The sequence below is a fragment of the Natator depressus genome, chromosome 5 (assembly GCF_965152275.1).
Source record: "Natator depressus isolate rNatDep1 chromosome 5, rNatDep2.hap1, whole genome shotgun sequence".
NCBI classification, from domain to species: Eukaryota; Metazoa; Chordata; order Testudines; family Cheloniidae; genus Natator; species Natator depressus.
The window spans coordinates 131,337,794-131,360,853 of NC_134238.1; the positions used below are offsets into that span (position 1 = coordinate 131,337,794).

The 23,060-nt window shown below is 41.4% G+C and overlaps 1 protein-coding gene across 6 annotated transcripts in view; it reads left to right on the top strand.

Annotated features, from left to right (window-relative positions):
* ZNF462 (zinc finger protein 462) overlaps positions 1–23,060 on the top strand; it is a 102,356-nt gene that overhangs the window by 57,597 nt on the left and 21,699 nt on the right. For 5 of the 6 annotated variants that reach the window (XM_074953674.1, XM_074953675.1, XM_074953673.1 and 2 more), the window contains 2 exons: positions 1,596–1,714; positions 5,861–6,052. In XM_074953674.1, the coding sequence (XP_074809775.1) occupies positions 1,596–1,714; positions 5,861–6,052 (311 nt within the window). The remainder of the gene's footprint in view (positions 1–1,595; positions 1,715–5,860; positions 6,053–23,060) is intronic. The other variant, XM_074953677.1, reaches the window with a different exon arrangement.

Consider the following 23,060-nt stretch of genomic DNA (forward strand, 5'->3'; position numbering starts at 1 on the left):
TTAACTTGGGTAAAATAGGTAATTGGGAGAGAGAAAATCCGTAGTACAAGTTTAAAAAAAAAAAAACCCTAAATAAAAACTGATTGGAAAAGAATCTCAGAGATGGGACCTATGGTTTGAGTTTAATTGTATGTGGTCCTGTATGGACTAGTATTATATATTATACCTCTTTGGATGGACAGTCTGCTTTAATTGTTAAGCAAGCTTGTTTCCTTGTCAGGTATTTAAGATGGGGGTTTTGTTGTTATGTGAAGTATCGACGCAAATGGATGCTCCGCATATTTTATTCATTGAGCAGATTTGTTGATTTCACTGGACTGGCAGTAATTATAGCTCCTTATTGAATTTACAATAACATTATTTTGCTATGAAGTGCTACTGTAAATAGACATACTGTACATTTTGTTACTATCAGGTGTTAATTTGAATGGACTAAGAATGCAGCTTTTGCACCGATGGACAGGCATTTTTATAGATTAGGCTCTTTTTGTGGTAGTACAGGATGAAAAATGTAGCAGGAACTTCTGCATTGTGTGTGAAGATGCTGATATTTAGTAAGAATTTGCCAGTGTAAGTGAAATACAAGCAAATTTGAAAATGGAAGCACTTCTGAGACTAAAGACTGTTTTCCCCCATCCCATTATCCTGTTGCCATGCACCTCTTGCACATGCAGGCTGAAAGAAGGACAAGAGTCAAACATGTTAACATACCGTGAGAAGGGGCTGTTGTTGGGGATATGTCTAGTCCAGCCTAAAGTTGGTGCTTGCTCGCTTGAGATTTGTGAACTCGGGAAGATCAGATGGTTTAGAGAAGCTTCCGAACTCTGGGGTTCTTATTCAGATATTATGATGTTCACCTAGTGCTTCATTCTTCTAAATCAAATGTAATTATGAATTGAGCTGTTATATAAAGATTGATTAGAAAGAGTCTGGAATCTGAAAGGGTTTCTTACCCCCCTCTCTTGCTTTGACTTCTCACAAAGAAGATCCTAGCATAGATGTTTCCTGCTACCCACACTTTTTTCTTGGGCTCCATGCACTGTCTTCCAAATCTCTCTCTAAAACCATCTTTTTTTTGCTCCTGGAACTCCTTGGTTGGCTCCTGCACAGCCTGCTGGCATCTTCCCCAGAACAGACTAGTCCGTTTCTATTCTCTTTGCCAAAAGAAGGCTTCCTCAATAGAGCAGGTTGAAAAATTTCAAAACTTGCTGATTGGAGGGGGAAAGGGGGCAAACTTTTCACAAGGACTCTTGCCAAACCAAAAATTGCTGTGGTTTGTTTGTTTGTTTTTTAACCAGCTCTGTTCCATAGCATCTATCCTGTTACACTCTGGATAAAACTGATTAACACCTGATTTTTCCCAGTTATCCTGTTTAAGTGGCTTGCATTCTGCATAACGTTGGGCTCAGTTCTCCCACCCTTCCTCACGCTAGATACTACCTTGCTTTGCAAGTTGCCTCACTGGATTGAGGTGCTACCCAGCATGAAGAAGGGTGGCAGAGTCTGGCCTGTTAGGTTTTCAGCCTGGCATATGAAGTAGTAGCTGAAGTTATTTAATATTTTGTGTTTCCTTTTTCTGCCTCTCCCTTGCCAAGTTTGGATCGCCATATGCAGACTCACCACGGACACCATAAACCATTCCGTTGCAAACTCTGCCCATTCAAGTCTTCCTATAATAGCCGCCTGAAAACTCATATACTCAAAGCTCATGCTGGTAAGTCTCTGTCAATTTTACAATGCAGCAACTATAACAAATGTCTTACTCTCTTTGCCACTGTTAACACCAGTTAAACTTTTCATTGCCAGTTTTGGGTGGGATTTTCAAAGGTGGTTCAGCACTGGTCAACTCTCTGCTCCCGTTAAATTATTGAGAGTCTTAACATTGACTTCAGAGGGAGCAGAATTAGGCCAACACTGAGCACTTCTGAAAATCCTGCACTTTTTGTTTCTAAAAGTGTGCTCAGTCATTCAGCTTCTAGTAATGGTGACCAGTCAAGTTTGATACTCATATGTTGATGATCTGCTGTTCTGATATGTTTATATTTTAAATGACTCCTGAAATGAGCTGGGATTTGCATTTTGGACTGTCATGTGTTGGCTTCAATGTGCAAACTGAACTTGGAGCCAGATCCTCAGCTGGTTTAGACTGGCATAGCTCCATTGACGTAAATGGAGCTTATGCTGACTTACACGAGTTGAGGAGTGAAGTATTTTATAGACTTTTTTACCCTGCTGTGTAGAATATGTACATACACCCAACACACTTGTGATAGTTGGGAATTGGGAAAGTGATATGGGGAGGGAAAGGATCACAGCAAAATATTGCACCTGTGACTGTCTAAAGGTATGAGACACAAGATTGTTCAGAGACTGATCTTGATTTCCTGGCCGCAGCCATGTGACATATTTCTGCATTAAAAAGGTTATCACAGGACTGGGGTCAATATCTACTTACTCCTTTGGCTACTGTTACAGCTTCCTTTAAAAAAAAAAAAAAAAAAAAAAAAAAGAGGCAGATCAAATCAAATGCAGATAAGTAGACTGTCAACCAAAACTAACCACCACACAGTAATCTAGCTAATTACTAAAACCCAACGGTGTTAGACATCTGTCAATAACTACATCTCTGAACCTCCAGGGATTGCTGCTTACATGGTCACATCTTGTTCTCATAGCAGTTCCTTCTGCCTGTTCTGCAATGGCGCAATTAATACAATAAAATTGGTTGTAGTCCACTAACAAGAAGTTAATCTTTCCTGTTAAATTCAAATAGATCAAAATTAACCTTGGACGAAGGGCAGTCAGGAGTCGCCTATAGTTTTGCTGCTGCTCTGCATTCTGTTTCCTATATTGACTGCAGATTTCACACTTGGGTACCTTATCTTCAATGGCAGCATTCATGCCAGGCCCTGTTCTTACACCTCTCAGTATATGGCTGGGCACTGAGAACTAGTTTTAACGTTTCTGGCCTCATGCTGTGTGGGATTATGAGATACCCATTTTAAACAGCGGTTTCAGTTTGTATACTCCCGATAAGTTTTCATGTGTGGAGGTGCCTGGATGTTTTTTGTTGGCCGTCCATTTAGAATTAATCTCTCAAGCTGTTGTACAGTTGGGCTATTTTGTATTTCCTGTTTGAGCTTGTCAAAATTTAGTTTAAAAATTTGTAAGTGAGCCATATTTCCTCCAAACTCCTTTTTCTATAGATTCTTGATTTTGCTATATATAGGTGATCTTGAAACCATGTCTGCTCTGAGAAACTCCTTACAGGGCCTGTATCTCACATTTTGGAATTTTGTGGTCACTTTCTGGAGTTTAGGTGGTGCTTTGCACAATGGTTTGTGTAATAGGATTTCCAAAGTTTCATGGTCTATTTCTGCTTCAACCAGTGTCTACCAAATAGACATTCATGAAACCAAAAAGTTGCTAGCATTTTTTTTCAATCTAAACATAGCTCTGTTGTGTTTTTAGTCAGCTCTCTGGAAATATAAGTAATCACCTTCCAGGAAGGCTACCCCCAACCCATGTGAGTTTGAATCAACCAAGATCTTAGTCTCATTCTAATCTCAAAATAGTCCAGTTTTAGCACTTCCATGACAGCTTTTTTTTTTTTTAAATTTCCAAAACTTTTTCTCTCCCTGATCAGACCAGTGCTAATCTGTACAAATTTAGAAGTGAATTTGCTTAGATACGTTAGCCTGCTTCTTATTCTGGGTCTTTCCATTTGTACAATTGCGTCCATCTTTCTGACTCTGGTCAAACTTCATTCGTCATGGAGTACGTACTTTACATTCACTCCTCTCTGGCATTTGTTCCTGTTCAATGTAACGTTCTTTCTGTGGCATGTTACGGAACGTTATGTGGTGCCTCTTGTGTTGTTGTTGTCTTCACCCCAAATCAGCAGATCATTTAAACAATTACTTCCACCCCATTCACATTCTAAATAATCTGGATCATGATGCTTTGGTACATCTCAGGATCTGAGACAGTCCCAAAGGGATATTATATATAATCTGCAAAATGGGGAGTAGAAGATAGGTCTTTGTAGTTTTTCTATTGTCAGACTTTCAAAAACTCTTGCCTTGCATCCAAAACTGAAAGTACTCTTGCATTTTGAAGTCCTAGATACAACCACCTCAGCTGTTTTCATAGAGTAGTGCTTATGTTTGATAACCTTATTCAAATCTTCTTGATCCATAAGAGTACTTAACTTGTTTGATTTCATTATGATATCCTTAATGTTAATAAAGTCAGTTGGGGCCTGTATTTATTCAATAACATCTAATTTTACCATATCGTGAAGCTCATCCTTCTTGCTCACTGTATTTTGGACAGCATGCTAGTGTCTATGTCAATGGGATGCATTACATCCTTAATGCGTCCTGTCCCACTAAGCAACCAATCATATTCTGGAAGAATAACATTTGCATATCATCTGTAAATGTGTTGTACACCTTTGTTAATCAGCATTTGCAGATGGGACCACATGAGAATTCTTGTTCCACTACTTCGTGCTCTGAGTGGTCTGTCCTTCTCCAGATACACCAGTGTGTGCTTGCCATTGTCTTTTACTAAAGAAGCTTAGCTGCTGTTTTTTAATTTTAGCACAGGGTGGTCTCTAACCTTTTTGTTTATGCTTGCTGTGATTATGTTACACTGGGCTCCAGTATATATTTTCAAATTCTCTTTTTGTTTATTTCCGTGTCACAAACCCAATCTGTTCCAGAACCTTGTTTTCTAAATTTATGAAGAGACCCCCCCCAAAAGAATTGTTTCTGCATCTTCATTATCAAAGCTTTGTCCTCCAGCTAATGTTCATAAATACTTTACACTTATTTTTGTCTTGTTTTTTTGTGGTTTGTTTGTAACCCATGCTTATTCGGTGTGGTGCTTTGTTCTCCCTTCCAAATAAGAGCGATACTTGCATGTGTAACACCACAACCCTTGTGTTGGACAACTTTGCTTTGTGTTCCAGTTGCCTCCGCACTTACTGCAAACAAATCTGGTCTCTCCAATTTGTTTATCCTTGTTTATCTGTCTTTATGGCTTGGAACGTACTTAGAATTACAAGCACTTCTGTTCTTTCACTTCTTCTTAATGCTTTCCATAACAGTTTTCGCTAGCCTTACAAATATCCACATTTCCTAGTAATGTCATGTCCATTTCTTGTAATAACCTTGCCTTGATCTGGTTATCACTTATACCACACATAATTCACGTGACTTAGCTTTGTTACATGATGACCAATGATCTTGCCTGACAGCTTGTTTCATGTCAGGAAAATGTACCTTTCCCAGATTGCCTGGATCACGATATTCTTGAAGATTTTGAAGGATTTTGGCTAGCATCTTGTAATGCCCTTCGTGCTCCTTCTGTAATGCTTCCGGACCTCCCACATGTAGCAGTATGGAGGATTCCACCCTCTCCAACGACTGTGAAAGGCCTCTTGCTTCCAAGAAAATTTGGAAGTCCTGTACCCACCGCTTCCAGCTCTCTTTCAGCTTGAGGGATTCAATCAGCTCCATTTCGCCAAAGATTGTTTTCTTCCAACACCATGCAACAAAGTTGTGATGCACGGGAGTGCTGATGAGAGACTGGTCTTTATTTGCTGGCCTCTCGTCATGTGACAAGGGGGCCAGGGTTTCAAAGGGGCAATATCTTTGTCATATGGCAGGTGTCACTATCCATAGACTCCAGTACCGACTGTTCCAACAGGAAAACTAAATAGCTGGTTTTCTTTGGAACCAGTCTTGCACCAGAGGAGTCAATGGGAGTTTTGCCATTGAGTTCAGTAGGAGAAGAATGGGGCCCCATTATTTCTTTTGTGAGCTGATGACTTGCCTGTATTTCGCTCACCCAGGTGAACATGCCTACAAATGCTCCTCCTGCTCATTTTCCACCATGACAATCAGCCAGCTGAAAGAGCACTCCTTGAAAGTGCATGGGAAAGCACTGACACTACCAAGACCCCGCATTGTCAGCCTTGTAGCCTCACTCGCCCAACACGCCTCCAAGAACCACACTCCTGCTGAAGAAGTGGAGGACTCTAATGGTAAGAGGTGCCTCAGAGCAAGATCCTAACTGTCTAAAGTGCTGTTTACACACCCACCCACACACACATATATTAAGGCAACAGCCTGCCCCAAAGGCAGTTTCTTTGGTCACTTTGTAAAGGAAAATCTGAAGTTGCTTCTAAAATGAGAATAAATTTGTTTGAAGCTTTAGTATATGATCTTCGGAAGAACCTCACTAATTCATGCTCCTCTAACTTGTCCAGCCCATAACTGATACTCAGAGTATGTCAGGGTGTCTGCACATCTCAGCAAAGTTTTATGGGGGAGATTTTTAAAGACACAATTAGATTCTTAACTCCCACTGAGAATCAGTGGGAACAGGATATCTAACTCCCTATCTGTGCCTCTGAAAATCTCCCCCTAAAAGCGACAGGGTGTGTATAAAAGAAGTCCAAAATATTGGCTGTATCAGGATGGTGGGTAAAGATGGTGAGTGAAGTCGAAGAGGCATTGTTTTCCCACCTCCCTTAAGCCCATTGTAAGAGAAGCATGCTGCTTGGGGCTCTGGGAATTTTGGTCAGTGTGGTTGAATAGAGCAGATGCAGAACTGGAGTATGGATGCTATATATGACAGAGACCCTAGCAAGCTTATAGGGAGATAATGCAACTGCAATGTCAAGCTCCACATCTTGAACCCCCAGGCCGGCAAGGGAGTTGGTACTTAGGCAAGAAACTACTATGGTTCCTGAGTGAGCCATATTGACAAAGAAAATAGATGCACAAGGGGCTGGGCAGAAGTTCCAGCTCTTCCAAGATCTTCCAGATCTTCCAAGGTTGTCTGGGATTTCCTCAGATCAGATTTTCCATGGAAAAGCTCGAAAGAAAGAAATGTAATATTGTTCCAAATATTCCATAGAATGTTCTGGAATTTTGTTTTGTTTTGTCGTTGTTGAAACAAAAATTTCATTTCTAATCACTTAGTGTTTTTGGAAGAATGGGGGGAATGGGAAAGAATGAAAGAGGAATAAACCCAGAAAGGCAGAAACCCCAAAAGACTAAAATAGAAACTATTTTTTTCAAAGAAAACTTGTAAAGATGTGAACAGCACAAACATGTTCCAAAAAGGCTGTTTTTTTTCTTTTTTCAAAAACATCCTTTCAGTGAGACAGTTTTGACCAGCCCTGTTCAGATCCCTTCCTTTCACAGGATGATGTCTGGCACTGGGCAGTGAATACTGACCGAGCTGCTACTAATGCCATTTTTGCTAATACTAAGCTAGTCCAATGAGTAAAGTATATCTGGTGTGCATTATTGCGTTTTAAAAAAATATTTCTGTGACTCTTCAGATTTCAAAACTCAGTCGTTATCAATGGATCTACCAATCTTTAATGTGAATTAGCAAGGTTCTACTAATGATGAAGGTATCAAGAGATGAGCAGAGTCAATGTAACGGGCTTTGGAGGGATGATGCATTTGCTTTCTATTGCTCACACTCAGAGCTCCAAGTCTTGATTACAGGAGCAAGGCATGAATTGCAGTTATCCTCTGTCGCCTGTTATGTTTTCAATATTGTAGCCTTTTTATTTTTAAAGAGGAGTACATATTAGTTAAAGGGTTCTGGTTAAAAAGTTTTAGGTACACTGAAACACACCCATTATCAGAGGAGGTCTCTGTTAAACAGTCCAGATTTGTATTGAGACCAGAGGCCAAGACAGAATTTGTCCCAAATAGCTTGATCGTCTTTAAACTAGGTTAATAGTTAAATGACTTTGAAAATAATAAAAGCCACCAGCAGCCAATTAGAAGAGCACAGGTGAAGTAATAATCATATGAACATTCTCAGTATCACTTGGGAAAGGAATAACATGCTTTTAGTAATTTTCTTGACATTGCGGAGTTGGTTACAGACCAAATTGATGATTGCTATGCTTTTGATATGGTTCATTTTGGATTTTTAGAAGGGGCTGAATAGAGTTCTGTGTAACTCAGACCTGTAAGCTGCAGGTGATACGTGGAATAGATAAACAATTGGTCAGAATAATGGAAAGGAGGCAGTACATGTGAAAGGTGCTATTATGCCCCACTGGGGGAAGTATTAAGTGGGGTTCGCACAATACACAGTAGTTGGACCTCCACTGTTCTAACATATATAAATAACCTTCCCCTGGGCTGGCTATAATCTAGTTAATTTGCTGATGACACAAAATTGGATCAGAGTGAGAGTAAGTGGCAAACATGGATATTATATCAAATGAATTTGAACTTGTTTCATGAATCAGTAGCTATATGGCAACAAAGTACAGTTGAAAGCTTATAAATCAGGCCTATTTACTATGCACGTGCATTGAAATGAATGGAACAGAACTAGAGCAGGATGGCTTGAAAGAGAGGTGGGAGTGGGAGTGGAAAATGTGGAGCCTGAAAGAATACATTAAAGAAGGGGGGCAGGAGGGGTGCACAACCAAAATGGCGAAATGCACATTTGTCGCAGCCTTGCTGGAATAAAATGGTTCTGTGGCGAGCACCCAGTAGAAATTTTACCTCCAGGTCAGGCAGAATTTGTTTCCCAAGGCACCACTTTTAAAGGTCCAAAGAAACACATTTAGGCTGGTCCATGCATTACAAGGCATGAAGGAATTTAAATCTGTATGGCTCATTTATTTTAGCTTTTTATTGGGAGCAATGAGCACAGCTTTACAGTGTATGTCCTGGAGCTGAGATGTTTGAGTGAGAGTAGACTTCGAGGGCACTTTTGGTGGTCTGGTCCTTGTTGGCTGTGTTGTCAGTAAAAAGAAGAATCATAGAAACGCTATAATGCTGATGTAAACTGGTCCAGGTCAGCAGTAAGCAGTTGTTTGGAGGTCTGTGGTGAAATAACCTGATGGACTGTGTTGGTGGTGAGGTGAAGGCCTAAAGAGGCATAGAAGCAGAACTGCCCTCTCAATTCCAAGAGGGGTAGGCCCTGCAGGTCAATACTGAATCTTATTAGTGAGACAACATGGGAAGCTGATCCTATTTATACCACACCTGGTTTGTGGAAGGGGGACTTCTACATGTGCACAGTATTTCTGGTGTAGAAGGTGACTGTCGCCATGGTATCAGGTGCTCCTTAGATGGGAATCGGTACATTCTGTAAGCACAAAATTCTCTCCCCCGCAAAAACTATTTATTTATTTGGAAGTTTTAACAGCTTGCCATGTAAATATCATAAACAAAACAATAATCATTGCAACACTGAGCTTTTGTTTAGAGAAACATTATACAGCAGTATGATCATCAGAGCTCTCTCTTTAATAGGGTTTTACCATGTTAGTGAGCATCTTTACACTACCCCCAACATATCAGTGATTTTATTAAACTGAGTGACATCTCTGAATACACACATTGACCAAACTAGGCATGTCTGTCTAATGTTAATAAAAAATTGGACGGGAAGCACCAAATTCTTTTGAAAAACAAAAATGAAAGGCCTGTGTAAATATTGGACATTAAAGTGCGGTCTTGTGTGTAGCATGATCCCTTGTAGTCTGTTGCTGTTTTAAACAATAATAATCCAGATAAAGGGCCAAATCCACAGCTGTTACACTGCTGAGCTTCAGTGGAGCTATGCTGCTTTCCACCTTTCCTTCTGGTTGTTTTGAATTAGAAAGTCAGGTCTTGGCTGGCATTGTGGAATGGATAGTGACTGGCATGCTTGTGAAATGATGATATCACAAGAATAAGGAGACTCAAAACTAAGCATTTGAGAGTTTGTTTTTGTGTTTTGTCAAACCGTTTTTGTGTTTTTGGTGGGTTTCTTCAAACCTCTGTTTCACTTCCCAGTCTAAAGAGCAGGTTGGAGAAAGGATGTCTTTGGCTCTGTCTCTAGTAAGGCAATCCACACTAGTTCGTTACACCAGCACAAACTCGTAATGTAGACACACCACTCTGGTGCAAAGTGGGGCTTTACAGCTGTGCAGCTTAATCCAGTAATACACAGAAATAAATTACACTGGTTTATCTATAACAGTGCAAATTTCCTTACTGTAGGCAGGGCCTGAGTTATAGATTAATTACCCCTTCTTTCAGGGTGAGAGGTCATACTACACATGCTCTGAGATCCTCCAGCAAAACTAGGGAAAGCCTGATTGGACTTTCCAAGGCAGTACCACACCCTGCTTCATCCCTTTTAAAGATGGGAGGAAGCATAAATCTTTCAGTTTGCCTGCAAGTAGTTACACTAGACTGGGACTTAAGTGTTTGCAGGACTGACCCCGAAAATCATAGAATCATAGAATATCAGGGTTGGAAGGGACCTCAGGAGGTCATCTAGTCCAACCCCCTGCTCAAAGCAGGACCGATCCCCAATTAAATCATCCCAGCCAGGGCTTTGTCAAGCCTGACCTTAAAAACTTCTAAGGAAGGAGATTCCACCACCTCCCTAGGTAACGCATTCCAGTGTTTCACCACCCTCCTAGTGAAAAAGTTTTTCCTAATATCCAACCTAAACCTCCCCCACTGCAACTTGAGACCATTACTCCTTGATCTGTCATCTGCTACCACTGAGAACAGTCTAGATCCATCCTCTTTGGAACCCCCTTTCAGGTAGTTGAAAGCAGCTATCAAATCCCCCCTCATTCTTCTCTTCCACAGGCTAAACATCCCCAGTTCCCTCAGCCTCTCCTCAGAAGTCATGTGTTCCAGTCTCCTAATCATTTTTGTTGCCCTCCGCTGGACTCTTTCCAATTTTTCCACATCCTTCTTGTAGTGTGGGGCCCAAAACTGGACACAGTACTCCAGATGAGGCCTCACCAGTGTCGAATAGAGGGGAACGATCACGTCCCTCGATCTGCTCGCTATGCCCCTACTTATACACCCCAAAATGCCATTGGCCTTCTTGGCAACAAGGGCACACTGCTGACTCATATCCGGCTTCTCGTCCACTGTAACCCCTAGGTCCTTTTCTGCAGAACTGCTGCCGAGCCATTCGGTCCCTAGTCTGTAGCGGTGCATGGGATTCTTCCGTCCTAAGTGCAGGACTCTGCACTTGTCCTTGTTGAACCTCATCAGATTTCTTTTGGCCCAATCCTCTAATTTGTCTAGGTTGCTTTATACCCTATCCCTACCCTCCAGCGTATCTACCTCTCCTCCCAGTTTAGTGTCATCTGCAAACTTGCTGAGGGTGCAATCCACACCATCCTCCAGATCATTTATGAAGATATTGAACAAAACCGGTCCTCGGGCACCCTTGGGGCACTCCACTTAATACCGGCTGCCAACTAGACATGGAGCCATTGATCACTACCCGTTGAGCCCGACAATCTAGCCAGCTTTCTGTCCACCTTATAGTCCATTCATCCAGCCCATACTTCTTTAAGTTGCTGGCAAGAATACTGTGGGAGACCATGTCAAAAGCTTTACTAAAGTCAAGGAACAACACGTCCACTGCTTTCCCTTTATCCACAGAGCCAGTTATCTCGTCATAGAAGGCAGTTAGATTAGTCAAGCATGATTTGGCCTTGGTGAATCCATGCTGACTGTTCCTGATCACTTTCCTCTCCTCTAAGTGCTTCAGAATTGATTCCTTGAGGACCTGCTCCATGGGACTGAGGTGAGGCTGACTAGCCTGTAGTTCCCCGGATCCTCCTCCTTCCCTTTTTTAAAGATGGGCACTACATTAGCCTTTTTCCAGTCATCCGGGACTTCCCCCCGATCGCCATGAGTTTTCAAAGATAATGGCCAATGGCTCTGCAATCACATCCGCCAGCTCCTTTAGCACTCTCAGATGCAACGCATCCGGCCCCATGGACTTGTGCACGTCCAGCTTTTCTAAATAGTCCCAAACCACTTCTTTCTTCACAGAGGGCTGGTCGTCTCCTCCCCATGCTGTGCTGCCCAGTGCAGCAGTCTGGGAGCTGCCTCGATGCCTTCATCCTCCCCAAGAGAAGCTTCTGAGACCTGTAAATCGGGCTGTCTTCCATGCAAGTTCCAGTCCTAAACAAATATATTTAGAAGTTGAAGGCAATGTTATTTCATTTTAAGAAGAAGAGAGACAGAGAAGTACATGAGTGGGTCCTGTAACATTTAAAACCCATTAAAAAAATACCCAACAGCTTAATAAATGGGTTGGCATTTGTATTATTATTTCATGCACATTGTACTTAAAAGCAAAGTCAGCGTGGCTGCTCACCTGTGCTCATTTTGCGTGATACTTATTTTTTTGAATAGCCGGATTGGTTTTTGGTGGGACTGCAGAGAAAGGTAGGAGTACGGATGGCAGAATCTGGAGATACCCTTTGGAAGCAATACAATGCACTTTACGCACACTCCTGCGACTCAGTGGCCATCCCCTTCCCTCCATGCATGCCAAGAAAAATATTTGCCCCTCATAAATACAGGCACACATTACAGAACACATACAGAGTCAGTAATGTTCAAAACAGAAGCTTTTTTGAGTTTTACTTTATGGTATGCATGAGTGTGCTCACTTTTTTTTTTTTTTTTTTTTAAAGCAGCAACTCAGAACAGACCCAACACCTCAGTTTCCAAAAAAAAAAAAAAAAGGCAGATGCAATGATAATTAAATTCACTAAGCAGCAATATCTGAGCTCCGTCATTGTCCAAAGCACCCAGTCCCATGTATTCCAGCTCTTCTTGAACTTTGTTATTTTCTCTTTGATAAAGGCCATTGCCTCATCTGGAGACTGAAATATAAAGACGTGTCTGTCTTGATTCACCGGAGCCTGGCTGGGCATAGAACTGCTCAACTGAGTCCCTTCTTTTAAGCTGTTGCCTGAAAGGTGCAAATCTGTGTTTTTTTGTTTGTTTGTTTTTGTTTTCCCCTCTCATCCCCTTTTCAGAAGTGATGCTGCATAGTCAGGAAAAATACGTATCTCATGTGCTTTGACATCTGAAATCCCCCTGGGCTCAGAGGGCCTTCCAAATATTTATTAGAGTGAGTTGTTGTGGCACCAGAACCCACAAGAAGCTTGGCAAGGAGAGGGGTTCTCAGAAGACCAGCAAGACAAGAACAGATCCATTGAGCTGCACAAAGCTAGTGATCCACTTTTCCCACAAAAAACAACAGCAACTTGTCCGGGCAGATCTTTCAGCATACTCAGAGACTTCAGCTGTCCCTTGTTTTTTTGCATAGGCCTTAGTTTCTAGCTCATCTTTTATCTTTTAGGTGCAGTGTTGTCCTCCTTCAAAGCGTTTTAATAGTCTCCTATGCAGAGGTCTCTAAATCGATCCCTCCTAAGGCCAGTCCTTTAATTTTCACTTTAGTTATTTCTCTAATTTTATTTGTTTGTTTGTTTTGCTCGTAGCAGCTAGTGCTTTTTGGACATCACAGCCTTTTTCATCCACACTTGTAGGTCTGTTCCACTGCTGAGTTTCAGCAGACTAATATCAGAGTATGTTTCATAGGAACATTGTTGCTGTGGGAACATGGAAGTATCCTTTTCACTGCATGGGCCTCACAGGTTTTGAAAGAAACCCTTTGAAGTTGGCAGTCCTTTATTTGGCTTCTGTTTGATTGGGAAGGCACAGAACCAGCGAGGACAAAAGTGCAAGTTCAAACAAAGCTTAAGGCATAATTGCTTAAATTGCAAGGCGAGTTGGATGTGCAACTGCACAGAATATCTTTGGTGATCAGATAACATGGTGTGATGAACATGCTGTTAAAACAAGTGAATGTCACCATGTGCACACCCACAGTCACATTTGATAGGTATATCTGCACACTTGATACTGAATTCTTACGGGTTTTTTGTGTGTATATTTGTGCTGATTTCAGTGAAAGTGCGAGTCGAAACAGTTACTGCCCTTGCACAGTAAAAGACAGTCAGTTGTTAGTAACTTAGGTCCCAGTTCAAGAAAGCACTTAAGCATGTCCTTAACTTTATAGACACACAGTGGGCATATTGAACTCTAGGAAAGTACTTCCAGTACATGAAGTTAAGCATATGCATAATTCTTTGGTCAGGTCCTTAATTTTGCTGGTTTAGTGTTTGGCTTTTTTTCATCAAAAAAAAAAACCACACTTTGGTTTGATTAATACTCTCCTAAAATTTATTCTTTTTAAAGCAAAACACTTTGCATTTATTTAGAGTAGAGAAACTCCTAAAATGGAGAATTTGCTTATGATTTTTCTTTTCTTTTTGTCTTTGTGTTATTACAACTTAAAGATGTCCAGATAGACTTAAAAGAGCAAAGCAAAAACTTGGAAGGCTGAAACTCAACAGAAATATAAAAATATTTTTTTTCTTAATGGTTTTTTGCAAAGCTCTGGTCTTACATCACATGTTGACTACCAAGTCAGAAACCACTGAAAATAGTGATTTAGTGGCTTGATTAAGATTTACAGACCTTCTGATAAAGGGCACTGCTGCAATGTAAAACTCCTTTATGCATTTTTATATTTTATACTCAACCCAAAATTTGAATGAAAAATTGTGTGGCTAATGTATTGCATGACGATTCTGAAAGGAAGTTAGCCTGGAGACTTAAATTAATATTTTTCAGGGTGGTGACATGTTAAATTGTATATGCAAACCTGAGGTGGTCACAGGAAGCTATTTCCCCCGTAAAATTGGTTGAGGGTTTTTTGTTTTTTTAATTATTTTTAAACTAATGCTCTGTGGTTCACTTTAAGCCAGCAAGTACATTTTGACCGTATTATACAGATTTGTAAAGTACACAAGAGGGACACGTCTTAATCACCTTTCAGAGAGCGAGAGAGAGAGAGAAGCTGAAGGGGGAAAAGTAGTCAAAAGATATGGAGAATGACAGAGATTGTTTAAAAATAAAACACTTCACTTCCACTATCAATTTAAAAAACCAAACAAACAAACCTGAAAATAGCAAAGGTGCAGTTTTCAAAATCATTCGGCATTGGTCTAACTTTGCTACCATTGAAGTTAATGAGAGTTTGCTCTGAGCCGCTGCCACATTCTCTCAATCCTACCTGTGTTTGATGATGGCCCAAAATCCAGTACAAGTGATGCCAGTGCTAGAATTCCGATTAGCGCAAAGTCTTGTATCTATTTGCTTGACTCAGGCCACATGGGAAAGAGTGGCTCCAGTATGTCAGCCCCCTGTGTTAGGGCTAGGGTTGCCAACTTGGTAATATTTAAAAACCGGACACTCCAGCAGGAGTACCAGAACCTCCCCGGCCCTGCCTTTTCCCTTCCAAGGCCCCACCCCCCATTTGCTCCTCTTCCCTCTCCACCCCCTGTTGGTCGCTGCTTTTCCCCTCTTTCCCCCCTTTTTCTCCCCCTCTGCTCAGGTTGGGAGGGACTCAAGTACGGAGCTGGGGCAGCTGCCCAATGCAGGTAGGAGGTGGCCCCGGTTGAATAGGGGCTGGTGCGGGTGATCACCTGGTGCCTCTCCGCCTTCTCCACCTGCATTAACCAGCCTTTTGGTGTTCGGTCAGTAGATCTGACCAGACGCTGTCAGGTCCCCTTTTCGACTGGACTTTCCAGTCGAAAACCAGACACCTGGCCACCTTAGTTCGGGCCCTTCATTATTGCTGCTTTTATTTGCTCTAGCACCTTCCATCAAAGGATCTCACGGAGCTTTGTAAAGGATGGTCAGCTTTATGTCCATTTGATGTATGAGGACACAGGTGCACAGAGGTTCATATCAACACTTTTGCGCCTGGGTGCCTAAAGTTTTGGCACCTACATACTTATTTAGGCATCTGAATATGTAGTTTGATTCTTCAAGTGTCAGTGAGATTTTAGCACTGAAATGTGGCACTTGTGTTTGAAAATATTGACCGAAGTGGCTTGACTAAGGTTGCACAACAAATCATGGCAAAGTCGGGAATAGAATCTGCATCTCCTGATATTCAATCTATTGACAGTAACCTTGTGTGGGGATCAAGGTGTGGATGGTCAGAACTGGTGGTCAGAGCTAGAGTTAGACACTAGGAACCAAAGCCAGAGCTGGAGTTGGAATTAGGATCACACCAAGGGTAGAGACTGGAATCAGGGTCAGTATTTATGCCAAAAGTTAAGTCGGAATCAGCCATGCCAAGGATCAATTCGGACCCAGGGCACAGTGCCTGTGGTGAAGCCAGAGTCATAGCCCAGTACAGCATCAGGTCAGGAGTTCACTCAGTTGCTCAGACAACTTCCTGTTCCTCTTTCTGGTTTTAGAATTGCACCCAGACCAATCGGAGGGGCTGGACATCAGGCCAATCAATGGGGCTGGACACCCGGCCAATTGGTGGAGCTGGACATCTGCTCCAATCAGAAGCTCTGTGGGCAGAGTCTCTGGTGGGCCAGAGTTCTCCAGAACCAGCATGGGAGGGGACTGGCAGAATTGTCAGGTAACGGTTGTGGTCTGGACACTTCTTGGCAACCTGTGGGCCCAAATTCAAGACCCGTGATCCTTCACACCTTGCCCAGGTGTCCACTGTTAATCTTGATATTCTCCAGAGAAAGTTTAGTCAGAGTAACAGGAGTTGCCAGACTGGATCGGACTGGGTGTCCATCTAGTCCAGAGAAAGGTGCGAGAGGAAGGTGCAAGAAACCATGTAACTGGCACTTAAGGACCTGCTTTTGGGAGAAGTTTCTTTCTAAAACCCAATAGTTAGACAATGTCTTAAACCTTGAAACACAGGGCTTAAATGTAGAAATGCAATTCAATGACTGCAGTTTGTGTATATGTGTTTGTACATACACACACACACAAATGCACATAGATCCAGAACAATGAAGAAACATTTAAATACTTTGTGTTTGATGATCATGCTTATTAAACAAGAAGGGAATCACAGAGCAGAATAAAATAAGTCTGAGATGGTTACAAGTTCATAAGACACAGCTCAGCCCTTTATGCTTGGAATGAGGAATAAATGGTAGATGGAAAATTTACATAAATTAAGAAACTAACCATTACTGATCACGCCCAATTGTTGAATGGTTAAATCTCTGTCTCACTAGATCTACCTCGTGTCTAACCTCTCTGCTTTGCTTTCTCCATCTAGTCCTAAGCGGCACACTTCATCCCTTGGGTAACTTCATTTGTCGCACTGGAGCTGCACCATGAATGCAATTGGCTCAAAAGATTAGAAATAAATGGACAACTTTTATTTTAAAATCTTTGGCGATAGTGTGTGTATTGAGATCTGACATTTGAAATACAAATACGTTTTGTTTATTTCCAAGTCCTATTCCATGTTTAGACTGTGGAATTTTTATCACTTGAATAAATACATGGTTGAAACCTGACCTGTGTGTTGAACTGTTAAGCCAGTACATCCAGGTGGCAGCATACTCCTAGCCTACTGCAGTGCTCAGACTTTAACCAGCAGTCTCTGACTAAACATAGATGCCATACTTGCAAGCAGGTCATTCAAATGTGTAAAGTTATTCCGCGTGCATCAGTCCTATATAATGAGGAAAATCACAGTGAAGAAAACACATTCGACACTAGAATTCCGCTCTGGCCTGAAAAAATAGTAAGCAGGGAGCTTGTTGTAGAAAAATGACTGGAATAACCTGCGTTTTAACAAATGGAATTGTGCTTGGCATAAAATAATAATAAACAAATGTTTGGAGGTAAAGTTAAAGGATAATAAGCTAAAAATAAATCCAAGAAAGCAGCTTGGGGGAAAAGGGGGATAAAGAAGCAACAGAATTAATGGCCCAAGACTGAATAGATACACAGAGAGCAGTGTCCTTTCCTACCTAGAATTGGTCATTCCAAATCAGCACTTTCGTAGAGCAGCGTAGGGATGCAGATAGTGCTGCTGGCCACGTTGTACCTACTCTGTGGATAAATAGAGGCCTTGAATGCCAATGTTAATAGAAATTCCTGGCAGTATAGGAAGCTTTGGAATAGGAGGGGACAGGAAGCTCTTTGGTTGGTCCCCTCCCTGCAGATAAAAATAATATGGTACAACTTCGTCCTCCAATTACTTTTCTCTCTTCTGAAATGTATATAGTTCCCATTGCTTTTCCTTGTAATTGATTATATAGTGTATTATTACTGCTGTATACCTGATCCTGTACCCAGTGAAAAATCAATTGGAGAACTCCCATAGACTTCAATGGGAAGCAGTATGGGTCCCTCGCTGTGTAAAATAATTTTACCTTCTGAGTTTCACCTTTAGAAGGTAAAATTACCTTCTAAATTCCTTTTGTTATTTTCTTCTCTAGATTAAGTGCATGTCCTTTCTAAGTGATTTTGACACTAGCACAAGGAGTTGTGCAACATCTATCCCCTCTTTGTTGTGTTCAGAATTACGTGTGTGTCTATAACTCAAAGGAAAAAAGGAGATTAAAAGTTACAAACGAGCATGAATATAGTCTCTCCAACCTTTTTATTTGATCAACTAAGATCCTACAGTCTGTGTATCTTTCTGGTTGCCCTCTGCTGTACCTTCTATACATCTATAGTATCCTTTTTAATGTTAAAAAAATGGCCAGAACTGATCGAAGCATTCCAAATGTGGTCTTGATACACAGTGCTGGAATAACTTCCTCCAGTGAATGTTCAGTACTCCCCCCCCCCCCCTTTTTTTTTTTTTTATGCATCCTTAAATGTCAATTGTTTTTCTCTGCTGCATAAAGCAGTGTGTGGCGGGTTTTTGTTTTCATCCCCTCAGATCTTTCTCCTGCTTATTTCTTGGCAGTGCCTAAATGTTGAGGGCCTGATTGTCATTTACACCATGGCCACTTCAGTGTTGTTCTGACAGAGTAAAGGGGCCCCTCTGCGTAAATGAGAATTAAGCCCAGTGAGTTCAATTTAAAAAAAAATAAAAAAAAATCTGGTCATATTAAATTTCCTTGCACTCTCGGTATTTTCCACAAGCACCCATGCTTCAAGTCTGTGTTGAATCCTTCTCAGTCTTTTCACCCTCCTTCTCCTCCCCCACTATGTTTCATCTTCAGAGTGTTTCACCCTCCCACATATTCCTTCTTCAGGTCAGTGATGTGTGGCGTCAAGTGAACAAGTGTGTGTCATCTTCGTGATCTTTGTGGAACTCCACTTCCCCACCTTCCCACTTCTCATGCTGTTGCTGCTACATGAGTAGAATATCCTCTCACCGCTCCCTAAGCTGGTCCTTGGAGTCCGGTTGAGTTTCAGTGGGATTCATATTTTGAAATCACAAAGACTCTTTTCAAAATCCCACCCTGACGTGTTTTTACTTGCTCAGTGTCTAGTATCGCATCTTGATTTGTTTTTTTTCTAGAGGAGAAACCATTTGCTTGTATTTTTTCTTTCTCAAAAAAAAAATCTGACTCTTCCTTATTACAGTCTTCCCTTCGTGAATAACATTCTAGGGGCTTCCCTGTTACAGGCTGTCCAATATGTCCTCAATGCTGAAGTTGCTGTTCCTATTCTGTATTGTCTTGGATCTTTCCATGGTATCCCATTTGCTTCTTGCTTTAGTTCATCATCCCATTTTTGCCCAAAGAGGCTTTTAAATACATGTTGAAGTGTCCCAATCTCTTGCACTTTCTTTGTTCAAAACTCGAGCTGGATAAGAGCTTCTCCAACTTCTGATTTCTTATTTTGTTTCATTCCTCACCCTCAACCCTCCACAAGAAGATGATCGGTGACTTTGTAGTTTCTGTTCTGGTATGAATTTTACAGGGAACTAATGTCTTTATTTTTATCCGTCTCTCTCTCTTTGGTCATTGATCTCTCTCTCGCTATCACTTAGGGGCTAGAGTACTCTTGTTCCTCATGTACTCAGTCTATTGCATCTCTTATGCAATATTGTATTCTCCATCTCTGACCTTAATGCTAAAAGCACTGAAGCATATGTTTAATGCTAGACATGTGTAGCCCATTGACTTCAGTGTCTGAAAGACTGGGGCACTCATTTGTATTTTTTTTTTATTTTTAGTTTAATTGTGTAATCTTCCTATTGCTTCTCTGTGCCTGATGTTTAAACATTTTTTGTTTGTATCTCTTAGCCTAAACTGGTGTTTGCTCTGATGTGTTTGTGTCGATAGACAGATCTTATATGTTAGACTTCTGTATGGTATTTCAACTTGATTTTCTTGGATTTTCAAGTACGTTATAATATCCTGGGATGAAAAATTAAGTTTATTTTTCCTTCTTCAAAAATATTCTATTTTTCCTTTTGTTAAATTAAAAAAAACACAATTTTTATGCACGTTGGTGCACATACATTAATTTGCCCAAGACTGGCTATGGAAACTTGGGAATTTTCATTCTTATCTAGTACTTACAGCACTTTTAAATATTTTTTCCTAGTATTTCTCTAATTTTTCCACAATTCCATGGTATATGTATGAAACTGTTGTTTTCTCTATTGCATCTCTTCCACTTGCTTATTTCAGATATGCTTCATTTCTTTTGGAATAAAGAAATCCTCTTGTACCTTACATATGATATTTATTGTTAATATGTTGTGTTAATACAGAAGAGTTTTCTCATTCTCTTGAGTTATGGAAGTCCAGGTGTTTCCCCATAGACTCCTGATACCATAATTTTTAACAAACTCTGTAAACAGTTAATGCCATTGCGTATGGCTGTACACATCAGGTATGGTACCATGGCAGCCAACCATGTGTTGCTCTTTCCAGTGTAAAAAGCAGTAACCAGTCACAACACTGTTGTTTTTCTGTGTTGCTAGGATCTCCTAACTGGGATGGCCAATCTTACTCCTTCCTTTCGTAGGCCTCTTTAATTAGGGCATCCTGTATGCACTGGCCAAAGTGTTGCTGAAATGATCTGATTGCATATCCTCCAGGCACTTTGGATCAAATTTTCAAAAGTGCCTGAGTTTCACTTAAAGCCTATGAGATTTAAGCTCCAAAGTGACTTAGGTGCTTTTGAAATGTTTATCCTTTGTCCGTTACTGAGTCACTACTAAGAGAGTTTCCCAGAATGCAATGGTTAAGAAACGTGGTAGGCATGGATGCACAAATATAGTTAACACAAATATAGTTAACACAAGAGTCACAGCAACTCTTCCCCATCCCACCCTCCAACTTGTACTGGATATAACTAGTTCAGATGATCACTTTGCCATGTGGTTACGAGCACAGTTTATTTCTAGACGGGATTTTCAGAAGCAATCTTTGGTGACCAGAACTGCTCCCTTTGAAGTCAATAGTAAAACTTCTCCCTTTGAAGTCAATAGTAAAACTTCCATTGATTTCATTGAGAACAGAATTAGGTCAATGGTGAGCACTTCTGAATATAGGCAGGAACTTAGTTATCTGCTACTCTTATGGCACCACCTATGCAGTTAGCCTATTGGAAAATCTTACAGGTTACATTGCAAGTCACAATATTTCTACCGTGACCACTGTTCTTCCGAGTTTTGTTGTCTCAGTTACTAGCAGTTCTTCCTTCACTGGCGTGGCTACTGCTGCTCTTCTTTTTATGTCTGAAGATTCTATATTTTCTCTGAATAAACTTTTGAAGTAGCATAGTATGTCTTGTATGTCTTTTGTGTAAAAATCGTTAATAGAAGCAAATCTCTTTGGTATTTGTTTGAATATTTGACTATTTTGCCCTGGTTGATTTGTTGCTTGCCAGTCGCATTTCAATGCAGTTTCCGATATCTGTGTACAGAAATGTCCCATATTTTCTTTGTCATGTTAGCCACTCTCCTGTTTTGAATTTATTTTTTAAAAATTTGCTAGTTTTTCTTATCACATGCTCAGCCCTCGTTCATGGTTGTTTTTCCTGTTATGAATCTTTTAGGGCCTCTCTTTTGGTTTTCTGTATTCCATTATTTAATATAATTTGCTAACTGCTCCCTATCTGCTGAATGTCTTTCTTCTTCTTCCTGGGCTTTGATGCAAACTTGGGATACCATTTTTCTTTGCTTTCTTCAAACCTGGATTGCAGATCCCTCTGTCTACTCTGGGCTGAGATTGCAAATGCCTTTTGGGAGTTTGCCCAACCCAACTTTTCCTCTGGATGCAGCAAAAGGCTGGCATGTAATTTGCATCATTAGTAGGGCCCTACCAAATTCACGGTCCATTTTGGTCAATTTCATGGTCATGGGATTTTTAAAATAGTAAATTTCATGATTTCAGTTATTTAAATCTGAAATTTCACAGTGTTGAAATTGTAGGGGCCCTGGCCCAAAAAGGAGTTGTGAGGGAGGGGTGGGGTCGCAAGGTTATTGTAGAGGGGGTTGGGGTACTGTTACCCTTACTTCTGCGCAGCTGCTGGTGGTGCTGCCTCAGAGCTGGGCACCTGGAGAGCGGCTGCTGGCCGGGAGCCCAGCTCTGAAGGCAGAACTGCCATCAGCAGCAGCGCAGAAGTAAGGATGGCCTGGTATTGTATTGCCACCCTTCTGCACTGCTGCCTGCAGAGCTGGGCCCTCAGTCAGCAGCTGCCGCTCTCCAGCCGCCCAGCTCTGCAGGCAGCAGCACAGAAGTAAGGGTGGCATGGTGCGGTATCACCACCCTTCCTTCTGCACTGCCCCGGCGGGGCTCTGCCTTCAGAGCTGGGCGTCTGGCCAGCAGCTGGCGCTCTCCAGCTGCCCAGCGGCGAAGGTAGTAGAGAAGTAAGGGTGGCAATACTGCACCCCCCTAAAATACCTTTGTGACACCCCCCTGCCCCCGAAACTCCCTTTTGGGTCAGGACCCCCAATTTAAGAAACACTGGTCTCCCCCATGAAATCTGTATAGTATAGGATAAAAGCACACAAAAGACCAGATTTCACGGGGGAGTCCAGATTTCACGGTCTGTGACGCGTTTTTCATGGCCGTGAATACTTTGCTGTCCAGGGGTGCTTAAATACTTTGCTGACCAGGGGTGGGATTTATTACTCACACATATAACTGTCTTGCTGAGTTGGGGCTATACCACCCCTTCTCCTTTGTATTGAATTGCCATTCTTTTGCTCAGAATAAAGAACCTACCCAGTCATTATTGTACTACACCAGCTCTTTTTTTTTTACCCCTAACATGGCTTTTACCTACATACAGTGCTTGCTGTACTATGCACTAAAGGCTTGATCAAAGCCCACTGAAGGCAATTATGAGTCTTTCCATTGACTTCAGTGGGCTTTGGATCAAGTACTAAGGGCTTGGTCTAGAGCAGTGGTCTTCAACCTG